Here is a 23,476-nt window from a genome sequence, read left to right as displayed (position 1 = left end):
CTTAGAGATATTATTATCTCTATGGAAACTACAACATCAAAAATACATTTTGTATTTTCCATTGCTTGGTATGATTATTCTACGCTATATTATACCGATTATTTTTTTACTTTTCTAGATTTTAATTTTGTTTCATTATGTTAGTAAACGAGTAAAAAGTTACCTTACGGAATATTCTCAAGTGATTTCACGTTTATTGGATCTAATATTTTTTTTTTTTAACCGAATTCATTCATCATATCTTGGAAATTAGGAGTTTAGTAAGATTGCCAGGAAATCATTACAATTCCTTAAATCATAAGTTAGTTTCATCTGACACGCAGATTAAATTCTAGTGATTACGTATTTAAAGTTTTACGTAATTGTACTATGATTCTTGTTGGTACGAATATCAAACGTAAAACCACTTCTTCTATTCTTTATAGTGGGTGCCTGTGAGACCTACCTTTGTTGTTTGTAAATGTTGTAGAAATTATTTAGAAATATATTTGTAACAAACTGGATTAAATTGGAATAATTTACAAGGTTTTTCTAAAATTTAACAACCATAATATAAAAGACTATTGTTAGCTGATATAAATTTATTATATTTTGATCAAAGTTGTTTTTTAAGTACAATTTTTGTTCAGATAGAAATTCGCCAATAAAATCTTTTTTTTCTTGTAAAAAAAAATTGTAAGTAGGCCTATTTTTTGCATAATGATTATGTATCCCAACAACAAGATGATTGGTGACCTTTGTAGATGATGTCAGTATTAAACTAGCATGATTAATACGAATTCATTGACTCATACGCTTTTCATATAGTCTAGAGGAAATTGTAATTCTCTTTGAATAATAATGAAATTAGGTTTGCAATATGTCGCCGATGAGATATTGTAAAAGATATTAATAAAAAAACTTGAATAAAACTTTAAAGTTGTTTGTTTTGGCACCCCTGTTATTCCACCTTTGTTATTCAATTTAATTCAATTCAAAAGACATTTATTTTCCTCCATAGCAATACAATACAAAATAAAAAACAGAAATGATTATTATTATTATTTTTTTTTTTTTTATTCTCATGTACATTATTCTTCTTATTATTATTTATTATATCTCTGCATTAATTATGGTGGTTTTTTTTTTCCTGCCTAAATATTTTCAATTAATGATTGAAACATTGAATCATATCAATATAAATTTACCCTTTCAGTTTGATAAATTTAAAAAGTCATACTGCATTGTTTTTAATTTATCAGTCTATATCGTGCCTAGTTTTACCCGGATAAACTAACATTGGCCTATTTCTCCAAAAAGAGCAATACAACTCAAATACATAAAAATTCATTGAACATCCCTATCAAATAATGGTACATATTTTATCGGTACTAATTTTGTAAATGTATGGTAAAGTTGTATAAAAATACATTTTGACTTCAATCAAGGTTGTGATCAAATGTGTACCAACTTATGCAAAACACTGATGACATTGAAATATACCATAGAGATATTATTCACTATAATATCTCTATAAATAAACTCACAATTTACAAAAGTAGCATGGTCATAATGAGGTCAGAACTTACCCACAACTTATGCAAGAAAAGTGGTGACTATAAATTCATCCGGGTGGTAACAAAAAATAATTGTGTGAGTGTTTCTCTAAATCAGTGAATTTTTGCTAATTTATCTTCATTATGTCAATGGACTTAAATTACTTTGTACTTAGTAATTAAATCACTTTGCTTCGTTAATTAGTAAATTATTCATATAATTACTTCTTATATCCTTTATGACTAATAACAACATTCTTACAACAAACGGAATCTTGTAATGTCATTTTCAGTTTTGAAATTAAAGCAAGTTTCCAATATTGGCGTTTTTGTCGAAGTTTTTAGTGAGCTATTAAATGTAAGTTTTGTTTGTACGTTATGAAGATTTGCTACAATTGGATGACTGTCCTCGTCGTCGTCGTGAAGACCTAGCAAGCTGCGTCAGGAAATGTGTTGTTATATCTCAACTTGAAAGTAGTCAGCAGTCATGCCACTTCCTAGCAGTGAATACCATCAACAAACGCGCTGCTGAAACTTTCTACAAAATGGAAATTTATCTGACGTAGAATCTTAATATTCTAGATTTGGATATTATAAACCTTTCCACAACTATTTTTCTTTGGATTTTATTCGTTTGGAAGATAATTTTTTTTCTTGTTTTGAAAATATGCGAACTCGGATTGAGATTTTGCGGGAGAGATTCTCACAAAATGACAGTAAGTGTTTTAAGATTTTGTCGTACAAACTGGACTGATAAATTAATATTTGCAAACTTTTTACTGTCTTTTTATATAAGAGAAATCTAAGAATCTAGAATAAGTTGAACGAGTGGTTATACAGTCCTGGGTTTAAATCCTATTGAAGGTCATGATTGTGTCATTTGGTAAAAACTGTTGGTAGAGCATTATAACAATGTTATTTCAAGTCTTATCTACAGCATTGTGTAGTTGTACAAATAACTAGCTATTGAGACTGTGATGCAATTCACTACATTAGCAAATCTTGGCAATAGGCCTGAATAGGTGGTAGATGTAACCAATGTAAACAAAGCCTAAAAAGCTACTGTACCAGCAAAAAAATGGACAATACAGGGAGTTGTAAATTACAACTCCCTGGACAATACAACCCAAATTATAACTCTATTGTTGTAGCTCACAGAACTGTGTTCTTGTCTTTTCAAGTTATTTAAGAATTTTAAAAAAAACCATAATGAAACGACATGAAGTAGGAAATGAATAAATCAATCATTCGCAATTATAGATAATATCTTCTAACTTGTTTTGAAAAGTTTCTTTTATAGAAATAGAAAATCTGTGAGATATTTAGTAACAACATCTGTTTTAAAGACATTGAATTATTATGCAAATAATTATGTAAATTATAAATTCCATCCACCTGTCACATGTAAGTTATATATAATTTATGATTTGTTGACCTTAACTTCAAAGCTATTTTCATAGCTTTTTTTTTTGATAAATTGACTTTAAAATAAACTTTTTGTTGCTGGTATCAACCATGTTATGATCATGCAGGCAGCGTATGTCCCATCATACAGGACTATATTAAGTAACCTAGTTAACCAAAACTACCTGCTAACAGTACTAATGCTGGACTGTCCAAAATGGTCATATTAACAAAATACAAGAAAAATTCCAGACAGGAATTGTTTGACCTTCTGACCACCTCAATATTATGTTTAATCTAACCCAATTTTAGAGTATGAAAAATGCTCTGACTAAAATTGAATTAACTAATTAATTAATATTACAAGATTAAGAATGAGATTTTAAGAACAATGATAGCAATCTGTAAACCTCAATAATTTTTTGTTTATTAATATTAATAAAAACTATGACCTAATTAATGTATGCCGTAATTAAAATATTAATATTTTAATTGATCTAAATTAAAATTTAAAAGATAACTGAGTAGGGCACTTCCATCGAATATCATGAATAAAATAAACAGGAAGAATTTTTAGGTGACAATATATAATTAATAATAAGTATGGAAAAATTAGTTTAAGCAAGTTTCTCCGTGATATAAGTTTGTCGTCCACTCGCCATGTGACACATGACCTACTGCTATGCTGCTCTACAGTGTGATTCATCGATAGTATTATGTCATTAATTTTTTTTTTCTATCTGTCTGGAGGCGTGCTGCTCTTAAGTGCACGCTTATTGATTTTATTCATAAGAACCAGATAATTTTACATCCAACATTGAACTCAACTATTTTTCGAACAACTTATATTGTAATGTTAAATGTGCAATAGACCTATTGCGATTGTTATTGCACTGTCCCATGCATTCAATGGGCCTATTGTGATTGTGTAATTGTATAAAGTCTTCAAATCGCCCTCCAACCCAATACTCTATTAGATCATGGAGGTAAAATCATTTTGCCTCAATGATTAGTTAGTTTATCTTTTTTTACTGCGATATTAAACGAATGATTTTAGTTTGATTCAAGGCAGTCACTGTAAAACAGTGTGTATGATTTTTTTTTTAATGCTTGCTAAAAAATAAACTATCACTTAATGTAGTACTGCAGTAACTGCAGTAAAATATATTTTTTAAATTAAATCGGGAGTTAATTTAAAATATTCTAATGATTATAATTTTTTTAGTTATTAATCATTCAAATGTTTAAAACTGACACATTCATATTAGTTGGCTACCTTGGGACAGATCTGTCATGCCGTATGCATCACAGTTCAACATCAGGTCATAGGTCATGTGACGCACTCGTTTTTTTTCGCTGGTGCAGCATTCATATCTTGCAATCATCATCGCCTACTTAATTATCATTAATTACGTTATATTTGAAAGGTAAGAAGGTCGAGTATGTAACGTCAAAGAATTGTCTTTTTGGATTTCTTTTAAGTACAGCTATGATAAAATTTTCTTTATTTTGTTAATGAATGTTGTAATGATGTACTTATTTGCATACAACATTTTATTCAGCTTTCACATTGTTAGTCCACCAATTGTGTACATTATTTTATCACACATCCAGCAATCTCTATTTTTGATCTAAATTTGGATTTTCTGCGCTTTTTAAGAAGTGCAACATTGCTCAGTAAATTGTGTTCTTAAAAAATTCTCCAACTGCAAATTGATATTAATTGTCTGTTAATAATATATCATCACTGATCTATTTAAATCTTTTATTAATTATCACCTTGGTCGCCCACTTCATTGGCTACTACTGTACACTGGTCAGATGTCAATGGTCAGTTGTCACTTCATATGGTCAGTTGTTGCTATGTGATTCATCAGTATTCTACTTTCTGTTGGACTTCCTTCCTGTATTATATGGGATTTCTAAAACTTAAAAATAGCTGACACGCCTAAATGAACAAAAATGAAAATCGCACACAAGTTACCACTCAGTAATATAATTATAATAATATATTGGTTCAATCTTTTGAAACCAAGGTGGTCTAAGCTAGACACTATTTTTTCATTCAAAAAAGGTTTGACAATACAGTATACAATACCTGTGGAATCTGTAGTCACTACATAAGATTGAGATCATGGAGTAGTATTGAGCTCTGTCTACACTATCAAACTTTAGGACTAAAACTAAAATGTGATGTGCCTGCATGTGGACATGATGATGTAATATCACTATCATATTTGAGAATTAACTACCATATTTGGGCACATCACGCTTTTTTTTGTAAAACTAGTTTGATAGTGTAGACAAAGCTTAGTCCTATAAACTGTTTTTGTCAAACTAGTTTGATAGTGTAGGCAGAGCTTTAGCCCTATAAACTGTGTTTGTCAAACTAGTTTGATAGTGTAGACAGAGCTTTAGCCCTATAAACTGTGTTTGTCAAACTAGTTTGATAGTGTAGGCAGAGCTTTAGCCATATAAGCTGTGTTTGACAAACTAGGTTGATAGTGTAGACAGAGCTTTAGCCCTATAAGCTGTGTTTGTCAAACTAGTTTGATAGTGTAGACAGAGCTTTAGCCCTATAAACTGTGTTTGTCAAACTAGTTTGATAGTGTAGACAGAGCTTAGCCCTATAAACTGTGTTTGTCAAACTAGTTTGATAGTGTAGACAGAGCTTTAGCCCTATAAACTGTGTTTGTCAAACTAGTTTGATAGTGTAGACAGAGCTTAGCCCTATAAACTGTGTTTGTCAAACTAGTTTGATAGTGTAGACAGAGCTTTAAACTCATCTAATTACATAATGACTGTATGGGAAAAAATCTGTGTGAATTAGAGCATTATGTGATGATAATCAATTTCTCTTTATTTCTTGTTTTTCTCACTCTGGTTTAATCCTAGTGTTGACAGCTTAACAATTCTTTGTTCCAGTCTTGCTTTTAAATTTGGTTTAAAATGTAGCCTTCTTGTCCTTGAATTGCATGGCAACAGGTCACATTTCTAGATCTTACATAATAGCTTTAATTAGCTGACCATTCTGAAGGACAAAGGGTAAAAACGAAAAACCCAGATTTTGTAGAAACTTTGACAAAAGGTGTTGTTGTTTCCCTCCACTATGCCATGGTGGTATGTACCTCTCATTCACCACACCCATGTAAACACTTCCATTTTTACACTTCTTCTAAATTTGTGCAGTTTTTCGTTACATACAACATTGGCTATTTTTATTACCAACATTCTAGTAATTTGTTTTTATTTAACAATTAAAAGTTTTAGGAAAGTCGAAAAGAAACCAACTATTATAAGTCAACAATGTGTTGTGTATAAATTTAAATGTGACTTGCGTGATGCAAGTTATGTTGGATATACATGCCGACACCTCTACCAACGTATTGTTGAATATAGTAGATGCTTAATAGGACAGCATTTAAAGGATCATAACGTGATTGTTAATAAAAGTTTTATGGATATTTAAAATTTGGCAGATTTACATTTACGGTAACTAAATAGTCAGTAAATTCATTATTATTAATTAAAGATATTTAATAGCCATTTTAAAATATATAATAGCACAAACATTACAATGATTACAATGGTCTATAGTCTTAATTTCAAGACACTTATAGGAACACCTGCAGTTTACATAGGCTCAATGTGTAAACATATTATTATCCCAAATCTTAACCTAAGTTTAACCTCCATGGTTTAAGTAAAATATTAAAGTAAGGTGTTAAAAGTAAAGTTCTATTAGGATTAGACTAAAGTTTGCAGTACTGTACTCCAAAAAAGGAAAGTAAAAATGAAAAAAAAACTTTATGTTTGGTTCTTTTTTAATTTTTAGTTGTTGCATGTTTTTATCATATTTTGAGTGTCCCTATTGTTGAAATAAAAAATAAATAAATGTTAGGCAAAACAACTGAAAAGTCAAGACATTCCCAACTTTACTTTCTTTTACAGAAACAAAACCTTACATACTGCGTGATTATTCCTCATTTAAACATTAAAACAATATTATATCAGAATTTCTATATTATACAGTTTAGATCCTTGTTTATTTTCATTTTTCAATTACTATAACTGATAGTGAAGTGTACACACATCTGTAATTTCTTTAAAAGTTTCAAATTTCTCCAACCTGTAAAGTTGGAGAAGCTCAACATTTATTTATTGTGTGAGATAAATTAAATGATATCATTGAAACAAATTGTTTCAATATTGTTTGAAGGTTGCATGACAAACAACTAATACAGTTTTAAGGTTACACCACATTATATCCAGATATATTACTCCAGAAAACGGGTGTCAAAAATGGCAATTTAATTTGCTTTGTATCGTTTTGTATATATTTCTGTAATTGTTTTTTTTTACATTGTATTTATTTCCTTACTTTACTCGGTTACAACTTACATTACAAATTAATACAAAAGAATAATAAAATAACCGTTAAACGTTACAAAACATTTTTCTGTAATTTTTTTTGTGTGGCAATGGAATAAATCAATTCAAAATGGTCAGTAAAAACAATTTATCTTATCTGATTATGTAACAGCTCATTTGCATATTGGAATCCCTCTATTATTGTAAACCCTTGTAATCTTGTTCACAGCAGATGGGCATTGAAATGAAGCTTATTTTGATTGTAGTGTTATGTAACTTTTACTTATTTATTCTGTCATGCATTATAGTAAGGATTTTGAAATTGGTTCCTGCTTGTGTGTATTGATCACAAATATTTGTTTTCTGATTAAAAAAAACCTCTGATGTATAGAAAGAATGTTTAGAAATTGAGGTCCATTTAATGAATTGTATAAAAAATGTATTATTAAAACCCAATTTTAATGAATAGGCAAATTAATTGAGGATTTAGCATAAATTCATAATATGTTGATATCAAGTTTGCGGTACACCACGTATATTAGTTCTGAAAAAAACTGTTGAGAAACTTATCTCGGAACCGTTCTATAGTTACCACCAGGTAGGCTTACTTCATCAAAGCTTCTATGAATGGATGTACTGGTTGGGAGCAGGAAAACTAGTAGACCATACCCAGTACCGTTTTGATTACGATCAATCGGGAAATTGACCTCACGACGCAAACTTGATATAACATTTGATTTCGCCCTGCAAACCATAATAATAATGATCTTAATCTTCTTCAGTTCCCTTCTATAACTATTTTTCCTCTTCAATTTGATTTTTTGTTTTTGTTTTCTACTATTAACAACTTTTTCCAATTTAAAATACTATTTTCCTTCCACTGGCCTGTCTTTAGATAGTGTTACATTTGCTAAACTAACTGTTTTATTATTCTTTTTAGATGTTTCAGTGAATCAGACAAAACCACCAATAAAACCAAAACCAACAATTTCAAAGTTTATTCTAAATCGAATACGCTCCGCAGACTTCAAAACAACTCCTGTAAATTACTCTAATCCGTCAACCTTGGCACGGGTCGCGGGCGACAACGATGAACGTACAACACAGTCGATGTTCATTGAATCATCTTCCGACACGACGGATTTTACCAACTTGAAAAATGAAGGAAGAAATACAGTGATTATAGCAGAAATAGAAGAGATAGATGGAAAGAAAAAAGTTGATAAAGGAAAGAATGGGGTTGAACCTCATGCAATAGATAGTGAGAGAAAAAGCGAGGACATAAATAATGATGGGAAAAATGATTGTTTTCCAAAAATTGAACTATCAGAACATGCATATGGAAATGTTACCGATATGAACACCTGCGCTGCTGTACGCAGGTGTGATGAACATCATGCATACGGTAATGTTACCGATATGCACACCTGTACTGTACACAGGTGTGATGACCATCATGCATATGGTAATGTTACTGATATGGACACCTGCGCTGTACACAGGTGTGATGAACGCCCTTATGCAAATGTTGATTTTAGTCTTGATGACGACAATGTCTATGAGAATTTAGAACCAGGATGTGAGTTTGCAAACCAATGTTCGTCTTCCAAGCGTGTCTCACAAGATCCGTCCAATAAACTTCCGGTTCCTCCTCCACGTCGAACTAAAAGTTTTGAAGAGAAAGCTGCCAAAGCAAAAGAAAAAAAGAAAAATGTTACCAAACCAAAAACTTCTAGTCCGAAACTTCCAGAAAAGAAACAAAATAAAGTGAGACACTCGGATTCACTACCATGTGACAAACAAATGTCAACAGCGAAACAGCAGAACCAAATGGGACGTTCAGAATCGTTGAAATGTGATAATCAAATGTTGCAAATTAAAGTCACACAAAAGAAATTAAAGCAAGTTGAAAACTTGCATACTCTACCAACAGATACACAAATGCTGGAAAATAATCATAACTGCGTAGTTGATCCTGAAAGACCTTATAGTAATATCCGACCAACTCCTGTTCGACGCCAGAAAAAGGTTGATAAATACGGTAAAGACATTTCATCGCCTGAATCAGCTAGATCGTCCAACCGAACATCTTCCAACAGCCCGGTTGCTAGACGAAAAGAAAAAATTGTTTCGGTAAAAAAGAAGAAGTCAAAGACTATCAGTGAATCTTTCAAAAGACAAAGAGCAATTTCTGCAAATTCTGCTCTTGATGCAGAATTATCAACACCGTTGGAGAATTCAAAACCTCCTCTAAAACCAAAACCTCCAAAACGAAAAAATAAAAAGGGACGTTCCAAAACTATTAACCCAGTTGTTCCTGCAGAGTTACTAGGTAAACATATTGAATCAGAGTCGTCGCCAACGCTTATAGCGCCCCCTCGAAAGAGTCGGAGCAAATCTGAAGAAAGGACTTCAACAGAGAAATTTAATGTTCCATCTAGTCCTGAGATAAGAGTACAGCAAGATGCCTCAACAACTTTGGAAAACTTAACTAGTAAGAATGAAATAAATGGAAAATCTGATTCCAGTAAAAGGACTATAAAACAACATAGCCAAGGGTCGTTACCTAAACCTCGGCGACCAGCCCCTCCCCCACCATCAAAGAGTAAATCATGTGATGCATCCAGTTTGGCAAAAGATAAATCATATTCTTTAGTTGCAAACACCACGTATGCAGTGGTTGATAAGAATCGCAAAGGTACACAAAAAAGTAAGAAATCTGAGGAAGCAGCAACCGACTCCAGACAACCTTCGACACCACATATGGTTCTTTCGGACATGCATACATTCTCTTTTCCATCTGGTGTAATAGATTCCTCAAAAATGACTGCAAGAACATCAGTGGAAATACAAGACTCTTCTGCCGGATCAGAAGTAACTGAAAGCAAAAACTTGGAAGTACTTGAAAATTCAACTGTTGAACAGTTGAAGTCTCCACTAAGTCGCGATAACAGCGGCAGTTCCGGTAGAGGGAGTCTTCTTTCTAATGAGAATCGGAACTCCGCAGACGGACAAAGAAACAGCGGTTTGAGTGATGATTACGTGTTGCCTGATATTAAACCTTTGGACACAAACGTTGATGAAAAAATTTACGTTAATCAAATGGCCGCGTCGTCACCAGATGTAAACAGGAAACCCAAACATGTTTCACCTGTTCTTGGAACACGTTCTGTACCAATGACGGATGATAAACCTGACACGTTGACTGGTGACCAATTGGATGCGGAGCAACAGGACGGATATGAGGACATGTCAAAGTTGAATATCTATTCTGTGCCAAGGTAATTTATTTATTTTTTTAACCAAATCACAATTTCTGTTTTTCTAGCTCACTTTTTATTCATAAAATGTTTCAAAATAGTGCAATGGAACGAAATTAAATGAGTTGACTAACATCAATAAAGGATACAGTATTTGGAAAAAAAATGTTTCCCTGGGTATATTCCCCCCGCCCCCAAAGTCGGCCCAATGTTCTAGGGTTGTGGTGGGATTACACCAGAGGATATACGATATTCAATTATACAATAATTTTAATTTAACATCAGTAAAATTCATGAATATCAAAGTAGTTATATATATTAACAACCAAATTTATTTATCAAGTGTTATATTTATACATTGAAGTACTAGTTTCAGTTTCAATAGAAAAGGAAGAATTTACACTATCTCATAAATATTATTCTAAAAATTGTTAAACAATGTTGGATGATTGGACAGTAAGTTTGTGTCTGGAGGACTTTAGTGAGTCTCTACTTAGTGTTTTTGGGTGAGTGAAAACATCATCACATTTTTAGGGAAATTGCATAATATCTTTAAAAATGTTGGTTGCAGTCACCAGGTTGGTTTCAAACATGGATTAAAGATTACTCTATGGTTCAAATATTGTATCTATGTTGTGAAGTGCTAGGGATATTAGCAATATGTCTATACAATTCATGATTGTCGTCAGTGTAATTTCACAGAGTTAGACTTCTCATTCAGGCTTAGTTGCTTACCTTAAAATAATGTTGGTTTCATGGGCATAGATATCGCTGACTTTGGTAGCAGCTTGAAGTTTGAATTAGAATTCTCAACAATGTTGGCTAGTGTTTTTTGAAATACCATACTAAGCTTATGTGAAACTTCATTCTCAGCTCTAGGCATATTTGTGTATTATTTACTTTCATATTAGATGTATACCTCTCTATGCACCACACATAGACAAGAAGCAAGCAAGTTGTTTGTACTTTAATCACCATAGAGTTTGTACTCAAATTTTACTCTATCTATAATTTTGATATTGAAATGCATTACAGCTCAATTTAAGAAAATAAAAGTGAATGTACAATATAATGATTGACGTATCTCTGTAGACAATTACTAACTATTAGAACAATAATTAACAATAATGACAGTAATTATCATTTTTTAGATAACATACTCTTTGCATTTTATGATTGCATTTCTTTTTAATTCAATTCAATTTATTATTCTCACAAAATCATCATAAGTAGTTTAAGTGAATTAGATTTGGTGCTATAGATTGTGTTGTCAACTCTCCCAATACCGGACAACTTTAGACTGGCCAAGTACAGTATGTCTGGTTTTCACGAAAGTCTAGTATTTGGAAATTGTTTTATTTAATTTTTTGATTTTTAAAGGAAAGTCTGTTCAATAAATTTATCTTATCTTATCTGGTAGAATTGACTGTATTGTTATTTACATTATTTGATTTTATCTTTTTGTTATGGTAATGTTGAATGCCCTAACCCTCCCACACAATCACAATCCTATTGGCACATTTTAAATATAATGGTACAACCCAGAGTAAAATACACAGTAGAATCCATGAATAAATTATACACTTATGTATGCATGAATGGTAATCAGTGGTAACAACTGATTATCATCCATCCTGTTTGTGTGTTATGTAACATTACATAATCAGTCAGCTTGGCCATGCTGGCAGGCAGGATTGTAGAGTATCATTTAAGAGCTGGAGTCGGCTGCATTAACAGGGTTAGCATTCAGCTAAGCATTTGTCAGGAGATCCTTGGTCAGGAGGTCAGTTGGTTTTTATTGTAATAGTTTGTATTTAAAAAAGTTGTAGGACTTAATAAGTAGTTAAGAATTTGTAGAATGTTTTTACATTGTTTAACCCAACCAAGTGTAAGCAGAGTGTACTAACCATTTTATTGGATTGTATTAGTTTTTATAAAGAAACCTAATATATCAAAATTATATCTGTTACTTAGTTAAATCATTATTAAATTTTAAACTAAAAACATATATAAATTAACTTCTTTGACATTTAAAAAACACTCTCTACTATAATAAGGTGTAATGCATAGTAAGATAGTATATATTAGTATTTGTATTTAATCAGTAAGTTATTCAAAAGTGATTGGCCATTGGCAGTGAGTGGAGGGATTGCCGAGTGGAGAAGGTAGTAATAATATTCTTTGTAGTCACATTTTTTTTTTTGTGATATTATATTTACAATTTTAAAATGTATTTTGTCCTCCATTTTCTTATATATTAAATTTTTTTTCTGAAATCTAAAAAACATTCCCAAAACTTTTTTTGTTAGGTCTGAAAGGTCCCACATTTTTTAAACTTAAAAAACACATTCAGAAGAAATATACTTTTAAATTAGCTAATCGTGCCCGTTATTTAAAAAGTTAAGTGTTTTATCCAGTAGCTTAATTATACAGTAATCACAGCTTTATTATAAATAAATTGTCTTTAAAATCATTTCAGTCTCTGAATTAGAATAGTTTATACACCTAATTACAAATATTAATTAGTAACAGAGTAATTGCTTACAGCCATTTGTCTTTAGTTTCACCACCACCACCACCCAGAATTCAAAGCTATTCAACAGCTAACAAAGATATAGCCTTGAATAGCATTGTGATATCAATGAATAGTAAATATGCTCAGAATCTGTTGCAGTATTATGTAACATTATGTAATCAATTCTAAATAGATTAGAAAATAAATTAAAAGACCTTGAATAGTAAAGACTGGTGCTGGGCTTAAATTGTTTTCAAGTGGTCAGCTCTGGTCAGTGCTGACCAGCTGTTGAATGTTTAAGCATTTATTTAATCCTGGTTTGTTAGACATTGTAATTAATGTCTTTGTTATGTTTAAGCATGGAGACTTAAGTTGAGACTTCATAATTTAAGTTTAGTTCTAAAAGTACAAAGATTAGACACACCGTATGGATTAGCCCATACATATATCATCCAAATCCATTGAATTTACTAATCTCTTTCCCTGGTGACTATAATTTAAACCAAATAAATGTTATCTGTGATTAACATAATGGTTTTTTATCATCTTTAAAAGAATACATTTTAAGAAAACAAACATGCAGTTACTAAATCTAAACATTTTGTGTAAAAATGTCAACAACAAAAATTGGCTTGATATTATATCTAAGCTTCCCAACAAATATAATATGATAGTTTTGTTTACTTTATATAAAGCATGCAGTAAACACCGTAGTTTTACTTGATCACATAGCTATATCTAACAGATTCAGATTTATTCGGTCCTTGCGGAAATTCATGACAGGCACAATTGCTCACATAAAAATACAATGACATACAATATATATAAGTTAAAAGATAAACAAGTAAAGAGTTGTAATAAAGATACCTTAATAAAAATGAACTTTTTTTACTTACAGAGCATGCAGTCACACCCCGAATGAAGATGGAAAGTGTGGATGTGCAGACTTCACAGAAAGTAGCGGCGACGAAGATGAAGAAGGTGGATCGTTGTCGGGCGAAGAAAGCGAAGGCTACAGAAATTATGAACCAATCAGTGAACTGACGTCATCGGGTAAACAAATGCCGCGAGAGGATGTAGAAATGACGCCAGAACACAAACGCAAAGTTTTACTTGTCGCAAACGAAATTCGTGATTCGGAAAGAGTGTAAGTGTTTTCATCTTTTATCTGACAACATTTTTCAGCAAAAAAAAAAAAAATTTCACATAATAATGAATATACTATAAAATATGTGATATATATAATTTTTCCTATTATTAGCTTATGTTACTAAGTAGATACTTTATTTCTATTTTTAACAGCAAACACTATAAAAACTAAAAACAATTTCCGAGTTTAATATAAAAAAATCAATATTAAAGTTTAAAGCATCCTTTTTACTACCAGCATTAGTTTATTAGGTGGTATCTTATCAATGTTATGTAACAGTGACTAATAAATAACATTTTACTAAAACATTATTATATTTTACATAAAAATATTCACAGTTATATTTCTTACTATTCTGCAGATTTGTTGATGTCTTGAAGTTATTAAATGAGGTAAATATTATATTTTATCAATTCGGATATCGCAGATACTGATTCTATTTATTACTTATTTAATGTGCACAGTATTCTTTATTACTTAAACTTTGTTTACAATTATATTGCAATGTAATATGGATATGAAAGTATAGTGTATATAATCCAAACATTGGAATGCACGCAAATTTGCCATTATTTATGTCATAAATATAGGAAAAAGACTTTCCTATATATATACAATTATTATTTTCATTAAAAGGCAAATTACTGAAAAATTACAATGCTATGGGTATGATCAATGGTTTGGTCTCAATGGAGATACAAAATAAAATAAGCAAAAAGCTAAATAAAAACGATAAAGTAATAAAGCCAGAAAAATTAGCAGAGCTTTAGGACAACACTAGCTCTTTATCAGTGCAAGTGAGAGTACTTGGACAAAATTGGGGAATATGAAGAAAATTATTAATTGTACATACAGTAGAACACATAGTAAATATATTTCATAATTTTAATATAAATTTGTTTTTGAAGGATTTCCGATCTGCTATAGAGCACGCCAGCTTCAACACGTCCAGACCGGTGATTGACGAAAAAATTCTTGATCAAATTCTTGGACAGCTTCCGCAGCTTCAGATGTTTAATGAAACATTACTGGAAGATCTCGACAAAAGAATTGAAGAATGGTAAAAAACATCTTAATACTAAAGTTATGTATTTAGTTATGTGAAATACATGTAGGTTTGGAAACAACCTGTGGAAAAAAGCCATATGTTTATAATATCCATATTTCAAAAAATGTTTAACAGCTCACATTATGTTTAAATAAATAATTATGAATTTATTATTAGTTTCTGAATTATTAATATTCTTTGTGATCAATTTTTCAGGGATGAGAATCCAAAATTAGCCGATATCTTTCTCAAGAAGGGTCCTTATCTGAAGCTTTATACATCTTACTTCCGCGACTTTGAGAGACTTGGTACAATCTTTGACGAAGCGTGTAATAAGTATTCTTACTTCGGGCAAGTTGTCAGGGATTTTGAGGTAAGATAGTCATAGATATTATTATCATAATTTATTATGATATAACATTTATAAATATTTTACTTCTACAATTGGCAAACAAATTATCCCTACTATTTTCTGCCATTTTTCATGTTAAAACCAATCCTCAATCTCCCATTTTTTACAATACACATGAGTCACTTTAAGAATAGTCAAAAAATCGAATCAAGCAAATTTTAACTAGGTTTAAAATAAAGCATCTTTCTTTTTTTCTTTCATATAACATTGTAAAAACATTTTTGAAAAAAGTTTATAATGCAAGTTACCCATTTTTCTTAGTAAATCCTCTTTGTTTATTTCAAGCCCTAGGACTTGCTAGACCCAGATATGAATTTCTTTTTAAACTGTTAATCCACTTAATCATACACTTACATTTTTAAAGGTTTCTTAAGCCTCAGTCTTTGATATATGCCTCCAAGACCTAAGCATCCTAGTTCAAAGAGTAGTCAAGGTCTGCTGGTGTTTAGGCATTAAAGCATACAGGCTACATAAATTATGATGTGAATTATTAATAATAGTGTTTTGTTACAGGCTAGCCCACGTTGTATGCATCTTGCTGTCAAGCACTACATGCTGAAACCGATACAGAGGATACCACAGTATAAGTTGCTTCTAACAGGTATGTGCAATCTTTGTGCAAGATTTGACGCACAAAACTTTGTAACATTACTTATTATGTGATAATGCTGTATACATATATATATATGTGTGTGTGTGTGCAGTACACTATATAGTATGTCTGTTGGATGTAGTTATTTTTACCCCACTCGCCAACCTTTTATTAAACTTAAAATACAGTGTAAACTTTCATAATGATTATATTTTAACTAAGTTGAATTTTTCTCTTTGCAGACTACCTCAAGAAATTGAACCCAGCCAGCAATGACTTTGCTGATACAGAAGGTAAGGTTACTGATTCAAATTTAGATGCTGAAAAACTAAAGCTCTGTCTACACTATCATGTGACAACAAAATGTGATGTGCCCATTATATGGAAATGATAATGTCATATTACTGCCATATTTGGGCATATCTCTACCATATTCGAGCACATCACACTTTTTGTTAAACTAGTTTGATAGTGTAAACAGAGCTTTAAAGAAAAAACTACTTCGTTTGTTATCAATCTACAACAATAGCAGAATTCCTTTAAGACACCCCTATTAAGAGGACACTTTTCTGTGACACAAATAAGTGGCAATGAATAACACTACACTATTTAGGAGACATCTCTATTAAGAGGATACCTTTCTGTGACACAAATAAGTGGCAATGGTTTAACACTACACTATTTAGGAGACATCTCTATTAAGAGGACACCTTTCTGTGACACGAATAAGTGGCAATAGTTTAACACTACACTATTTAGGAGACACCCCTATTAAGAGGACACTTTTCTGTGACACAAATAAGTGGCAATGAATAACACTACACTATTTAGGAGACATCTCTATTAAGAGGACACTTTTCTGTGACACAAATAAGTGGCAATGAATAACACTACACTATTTAGGAGACATCTCTATTAAGAGGACACTCTCTTGTATCCCTTAAATATCCTCTTATACGAGTTCTACTTTCATATACCATAAATTAAATATACAACTTCAGTATACCTAGTTTGTCCTTTTATTTTTAAAATGTATTGATTTAATTTATTGTTTTACAGCCGCACTTAAAATTGTGAGTGAGGTAGCCAACCATGCAAATGAGACTATGAGACAAGGTGTAAGTATTTCAAATGACTAATTCTTCACAATACTAACTACATTATGATGACATTGTTATACATATTTATACTCAAGGTGTTCAGCTGCTCTGGTTAATAAAAAGGCAAAAAACCAATCAGCTTTCACCTAAAAATCGAAATGCTCGAAACATATAACTTAATATATTCATAAATTGTATTTCTCTTATAGGACAATTTTGAAAAGTTACTTCAAATACAGCACAGCCTTATGGGAAATCATGAGATAGTGAAACCAGGAAGGGTGAGTTCAAAGTTCAAATTATAATGTTTAATGTGCTCTGTGTCTTTACAGTAATCAATGGATTTTATTTATTTGCGTGAACATTTTGAAATAAGTGTGAATTACTTAATTGATTAGATTTCGAACATGTTAACGTTGGGTATGATTCACGCTATACCCAGCCATGCTTTGTGTTTTCCTGTTTCTGGCCCAGAGGGTAAACTAAAGGAAGTAGCTACTACTAATACCTTGCATATACTTATAAAATAATCACCGACGATGGCAGCTAGCAGGAAATAAGATGTAGGGTAAAGGTCATACCGCCATAGATACTGAAACCAACGCACTTGTCTAGATACTTAACTTCTTTTATTCAAAAGTATTTAATTAAAAATATCCAAATTGTAATAATAATTTATTTATTAATAATTTGTTTTCTTTAGATCTACAAAAAGGAAGGAATTCTACAAAAACTGTCGCGAAAGGTGATGCAGCCGAGAAGGTTCTACTTAGTAAGTTTTTCTTATTTCAAATCTCTACACACCCAAGTTTCCAAATAAAGATGGCCAAAAGTCTAAATTTTCTGAAAAGCCAGAATTTAAGACTTACTTTGGCTTTAGCTCTGTCTACGCCATCAAACTTTATATAAAACTGAATGTGATGTACCCATATATGAACATGATGATGTCATACCCCTACCATATTTGGGCATATAACTAACATATTTAGGCATATCACGACCATATTTTGGTACACAAATTTTGTCAAACTAGTTTAATAGTGTAGACAGAGTTTTATACATATACTATAATTTTAATTATTAATCAACAAAATAAGTTTTTAATATGGTAATATTTGTTTACAGATGAGTGACTGTTTATTGTATACTACACCATATCCAAGTGGCCAGTTCAAACTAAACAATGAGTTGTCTTTAGCAGGAATGAAGGTAAGACTTAATTAGACTAGCTAGCCAATCGGTCATCAACTTTCTTTCAATTTAAGGTGCTTTTGGCCCACTCTCAAATGCTAATGGTGGTGTCTGCTTAAAGTCTACTTATTTTGACCACCATTCACATTTATACTAATATATACTAATTTATACTAACTAATTATTTATAAAGAAATATATTATGTATTATTTGTGGAAATCAAATAAAAGAAAATCAAATGGCAACATCCATAAGAACCATTTTTTTTAGTCTTGTGATCACGGTGGATTTTTTTTTAATTTTTATCTATAATGCTAATATTAATACTAAAAATATAATTTCGTGGTTTTATATTTTTTTTTTAGGTCAGCAGACCTGTTCAAGAAGACTTCCAAAATGAGTTTAGTATCATTAGCGTACAGAGGTCGTTCACCCTCTCAGCGAGGTATGTATCAATGTAATATTAGTTTTCTTTTTAAAGCAAATATAATAATTCAGGAAGTTATAAAATAAAGTTCAATAATCAATATATTCATTCAATCTTTTATTTCGGAATATGTAGAAAGTAAAATTACTTATAAATGAATTAAAAATAAAGACTGTACTAATTACTACTACTCATCTCAGAATGGTATATATACGAGTAAATAAAGTTTCTATAAATTGATGTTGTTTTTTTTTTCAGTACACCAGAGCTAAGAGATGAATGGATAGAAGCCCTTATGACAGCTATCACAGACTATGCTCAGAAAAAGAGTTCATTCAACCTGATGGGACCTAATGCAGTTGTAAGTACAATCTCAACTTGCTTACTAACTACTACGTCCTGGGTTCCAGTCCTTGGTTCTTCCTATAGAAGCCTGTGACCTTATCAAAAGGTCTGTCACTATATAGTTAAATGATTGTTTATAAGTTTCGGAGCTAAGATGTAAAATTGGAATTTCTGCTGAGCTGATGAAGTTGTCTGTCGCTATAATGTTTGTTGTTAATAGTGTATTTCAGGCGGTATACTGGTAAGGTACACTCACATTACCGGTTATCTCGTGAAATGCATTATTTACAACAAAGTCACCAGGAAGATAAGTGTAATCTTTGCAGTGTGCTGGAGTCAAGTTATTCATTTCTTGCCCTTTCTAATTTAAAGAGTCTATCTACAAGATATATATTGAGATTTAGAAGTAGTGTAGTGGCACAATAGCTTAATATGCTTGACCGCTAATTCCAGAGTCTTGGGTACAAATCCTATGTTTCATATATTTTCACAACTATATTATAGTATAATTATTGAATAATTTTGTTATTTTTGTTTAGATGACCGAGAACAATTTGATGAGTCTTGGCCGTAAGGCACCGGTGTGGATTCCAGATGGGCGTGTGACGATGTGTATGATCTGTACCTGTGAGTTCACCATCACATGGAGGAGGCACCACTGTAGGGCCTGTGGAAAGGTACGCCTGCTTAAATTCATTTGTCATGTTTCTGAAATGAAATTATTTGTCTACTATCATAGGCAAATTCCATGATTTAGCATCACATGTGAAAGCATGAATCAGATCCTATCTATTCACCTACCATTCTGTAATACAGGCACCACTTGTGAACATATGTGACACTGTATTATGGCATTTGCCTATGACACGAGAAAATGTTGTCATGTATGGAGATACAGCACTGAGAATTAGATGATGAGAATGTAGTTTTTTTGATAAGATTATAACTTTATTTTTATTTCTTACAGGTTGTATGTGGGAATTGCTCAGATAACAAGCTACCTCTGTCATACCTCTCAAGCAAAGTGGCTAGATGTTGTGACGAGTGTTACTCTGTTCTTCAAAAAGGTTAGATTTCTTTCTTTCCATCCCAATTAATTTAGTTAATTTTTCTTTTATTTACCTAAAATTAACCATAATTATTGTAAACAAACATCTAATGTATCATGGGAAGGGCTTGTTTCTTGAGAAAAAAAAATAGTATCAGTAAGAGATAAATTCACAACTTTACCATCATCATCATCCCAATTAATTTGTTTCATTTTATTTACAGAGTGCCCCGATGAGGAAGATAAAGAAGATGAAGTTATCAATAAAACAATAAAAAAGAAAAAGCATGTACCAAAAAAGAAAAACTTAAAAGCAAACCGCAAGATGTCAAGACCATCTGCACTCAAAGAGGTAAACACATTCTATACATGATTTAAATGTTGTGTTTAAAAGGTGTGTTAAATGTATTCATGCCATGAATTTTCTTTCAGTATAATGTTCTGTCAATATCAATTTTATGTGACGAAAAAATGTGTTGTGCCCAAATATGGTAGTGATATGACATCATCGTGGCCATATATGGGCACATCAGATTTTTTTGTGACATAAGGTTTGGTGAGTGAGTGTAAAGTCTTGTCTACACGATCAAACTTTATGTGACAAAAAAATTGTTGTGCCAATATATGGATATGATGATGTCATATCACTACCATATTTGGGAATATTACTACTTACTATTTGGGCATCACATCCCCTTTTTTTTTGTCAAACTAGTTTGATAGTGTTAGTGTCATGGAATGTGTACCACTATCTAAAGCTCTGTCTACACTATCAGACTTTATGTGTCAAAAAAATGTGATATGATAATGATTACTACCATATATAAACACATCACATTTGTTGTCACATAAAGTTTGATAGTGTGGACAAGGCTTATGGTGTGCCTGTTCTAGCCCTACTGGTTCTTGGGGTTAGAAAGTTTATGTAGTAATAATAATTTTTTTTAACTTTTAATCTTGTTTTTGTTATCGCCAGGTTGCTGCTAATGAGTGCAACATTACAATGAGTGGCTATCTGTTCCAGAAAGGAGCTAAAAAACAATGGAAGAAGTATTGGTACGTGATAAAAGATAAAGTACTGTACACGTACAAGGCTAGCGAAGACGTTGCCGCGCTGGAGAGTATGCCGCTGTTAGGATACGACATTCAAGTCATCAAAGAGGTACGTATTACAGATTGTATTTATCACCAGTCTTGTTTATTTTATTTCATTTATATGTAATTTTTTACTTTCTCTGGACCAGAGTTTCCGAAATAAAAGATTGAATGAAGTATCTAATATTTCATATTTATGAGTATGTAACTTAGTGGAAACTTATGGATCTAAGATTATTGAAGCTACACCTTTACAACAGTGGCACACGCTCATACACGGTGCGTTCTTAAAATAAATATATAGAAAACACACAGATACAAAATCAATGATGATATCAAAATGATAATTAATATATTGAACAATTAGTATAATTATTTCAAGGCAAAATACACGTTTTCATTCTGCTTCTCTATTGTACTTTACTGCATTAAATATGTTTTCGCTTCTAAACTTTTTTATTTTGTTGTTTCTAGTATTATGAAGGTGTAGAGCCTGGACTTGTACTACAGTTATTCCATCAAGGCCGACAGATTCGAATGTTCAAAACCGAGAGTAAAGTTGCGACTGAAAAGTAAGTTTTTATAAAAAATGTTTTTTTTTAATAAAATAATGTTTTTGATTCGTTATAGCATCAGCAAGATATTTTAGAAAGCTCTGTCTAAACTAACAAACTAGTTTGACAAACAAAAAGTTGTTGTGCCCAAATATGGTAGTGATATGACATCTTCATATCCATATGGGAACAACAAATGTTTTGGTCACATCAATTTTAATAGCAATACATGTATACATTGCATAACCTCAAATTTAAAATATTTACTATGAAAACGGTAAAAAATCTGTGGCTTACATAATTTGGGTATATATACTGTACGCATTGCCTTTTAAAATCATCAATTTCCCATTCTATTGTTGTTAATATAATATTTTAATTATTTTTTGTAGATGGAGAGATGCTATGCACAGTGCAACTAGTCTATAACATATTGAAGATACAACAAATAAATAATAAATATACCAATGTATACATATTATAATATGGTATTTAAAATCTGTTTAAAGTCTTTTGTGTATGGAGTAACATTGTAGAGGATAAAGTAATTCTTCCAATAACTGCTCCTCCCAAATAAAAAAAAGTGCCTCATTCGAATAAATAAATACTAATGTGTGCTATTTTAAGCCTTCCATGACTTTTTATCATGTTTACAGTCTGGAAGCATTTACTGTACGTTCCGTCACTTTAGAAATCTACGTTATTTTAACATACGTTATGCATACTATATTAATAATACACTGTATTTCAGGCAGTACACTATACAAGTCATAGTACTAATATATGCAAGATATCTTTAATACTTTATAAGGCCTTGATACTGAAAATAATGCTAAATATCACTTTTTTTTAAGATTATACAATATGTACTCATTTTAATTTTTACTCTTAAATATATTCATTTTATTTTAGTATTATTTTAATATTTTATGATTTTAGAGAACCAATAGGAATATTAATGTATAATGCAATTTGTAGAAGCGTGGAGCTATAACATTAGCTCCATGGTATTAGAGTATGTACAGTGATATACTAGAATACTGCAATTTGATTGGCTACAGTGATAGATTAGCATACAATACTATCATTTGATTGGTTGACTGTTTATTAACTGTATACATAACTCTCTACCATGTTTACAGTACTTCATTTTTGTATAATATATAATATATTTTTACAATATAGTACTGTACAATATATATTTACGCTATGACATGAAACCATGTCTAATTTGTACAATTTAATCAGTTTTACTGAATATAAATAAGAAGCTTATAGCTGTGATAATAGCTGGTACTATAAATGTATAGAGTCTATTTTTAATGTAATTAATATGAATAAGCATAGTAACATTTTCATTTAATTGCTTACCTGAGTTATCTACTTAAAAAAATGTAAAACTATGATTATTTTTCTATATATTATATA

General features: G+C 31.1%; 1 protein-coding gene across 5 annotated transcripts in view; it reads left to right on the top strand.

Annotated features, from left to right (window-relative positions):
* The window catches only part of LOC140058906 (uncharacterized), a 33,699-nt gene extending 10,223 nt beyond the window's left edge, over positions 1-23,476 (top strand). For 4 of the 5 annotated variants that reach the window (XM_072104695.1, XM_072104693.1, XM_072104696.1 and 1 more), the window contains 19 exons: positions 8,251-10,591; positions 13,984-14,232; positions 14,597-14,627; positions 15,144-15,295; positions 15,500-15,656; positions 16,209-16,296; positions 16,530-16,580; positions 17,347-17,405; positions 17,597-17,668; positions 18,091-18,159; positions 18,513-18,596; positions 18,945-19,024; positions 19,265-19,367; positions 19,891-20,028; positions 20,319-20,418; positions 20,624-20,751; positions 21,376-21,561; positions 21,969-22,066; positions 22,441-23,476. In XM_072104695.1, coding sequence (XP_071960796.1) covers positions 8,251-10,591; positions 13,984-14,232; positions 14,597-14,627; positions 15,144-15,295; positions 15,500-15,656; positions 16,209-16,296; positions 16,530-16,580; positions 17,347-17,405; positions 17,597-17,668; positions 18,091-18,159; positions 18,513-18,596; positions 18,945-19,024; positions 19,265-19,367; positions 19,891-20,028; positions 20,319-20,418; positions 20,624-20,751; positions 21,376-21,561; positions 21,969-22,066; positions 22,441-22,477 — 4,223 coding nt within the window. In that variant the 3' untranslated portion in view covers positions 22,478-23,476. Of the gene's footprint in view, positions 1-1,945; positions 2,252-8,250; positions 10,592-13,983; positions 14,233-14,596; positions 14,628-15,143; positions 15,296-15,499; positions 15,657-16,208; positions 16,297-16,529; positions 16,581-17,346; positions 17,406-17,596; positions 17,669-18,090; positions 18,160-18,512; positions 18,597-18,944; positions 19,025-19,264; positions 19,368-19,890; positions 20,029-20,318; positions 20,419-20,623; positions 20,752-21,375; positions 21,562-21,968; positions 22,067-22,440 lie in introns of those variants that run through there. The other variant, XM_072104697.1, reaches the window with a different exon arrangement.

Source organism: Antedon mediterranea, chromosome 9, assembly GCF_964355755.1.
Source record: "Antedon mediterranea chromosome 9, ecAntMedi1.1, whole genome shotgun sequence".
NCBI classification, from domain to species: domain Eukaryota; kingdom Metazoa; phylum Echinodermata; class Crinoidea; order Comatulida; family Antedonidae; genus Antedon; species Antedon mediterranea.
This window is presented reverse-complemented; position numbering and strand designations above follow the sequence as displayed.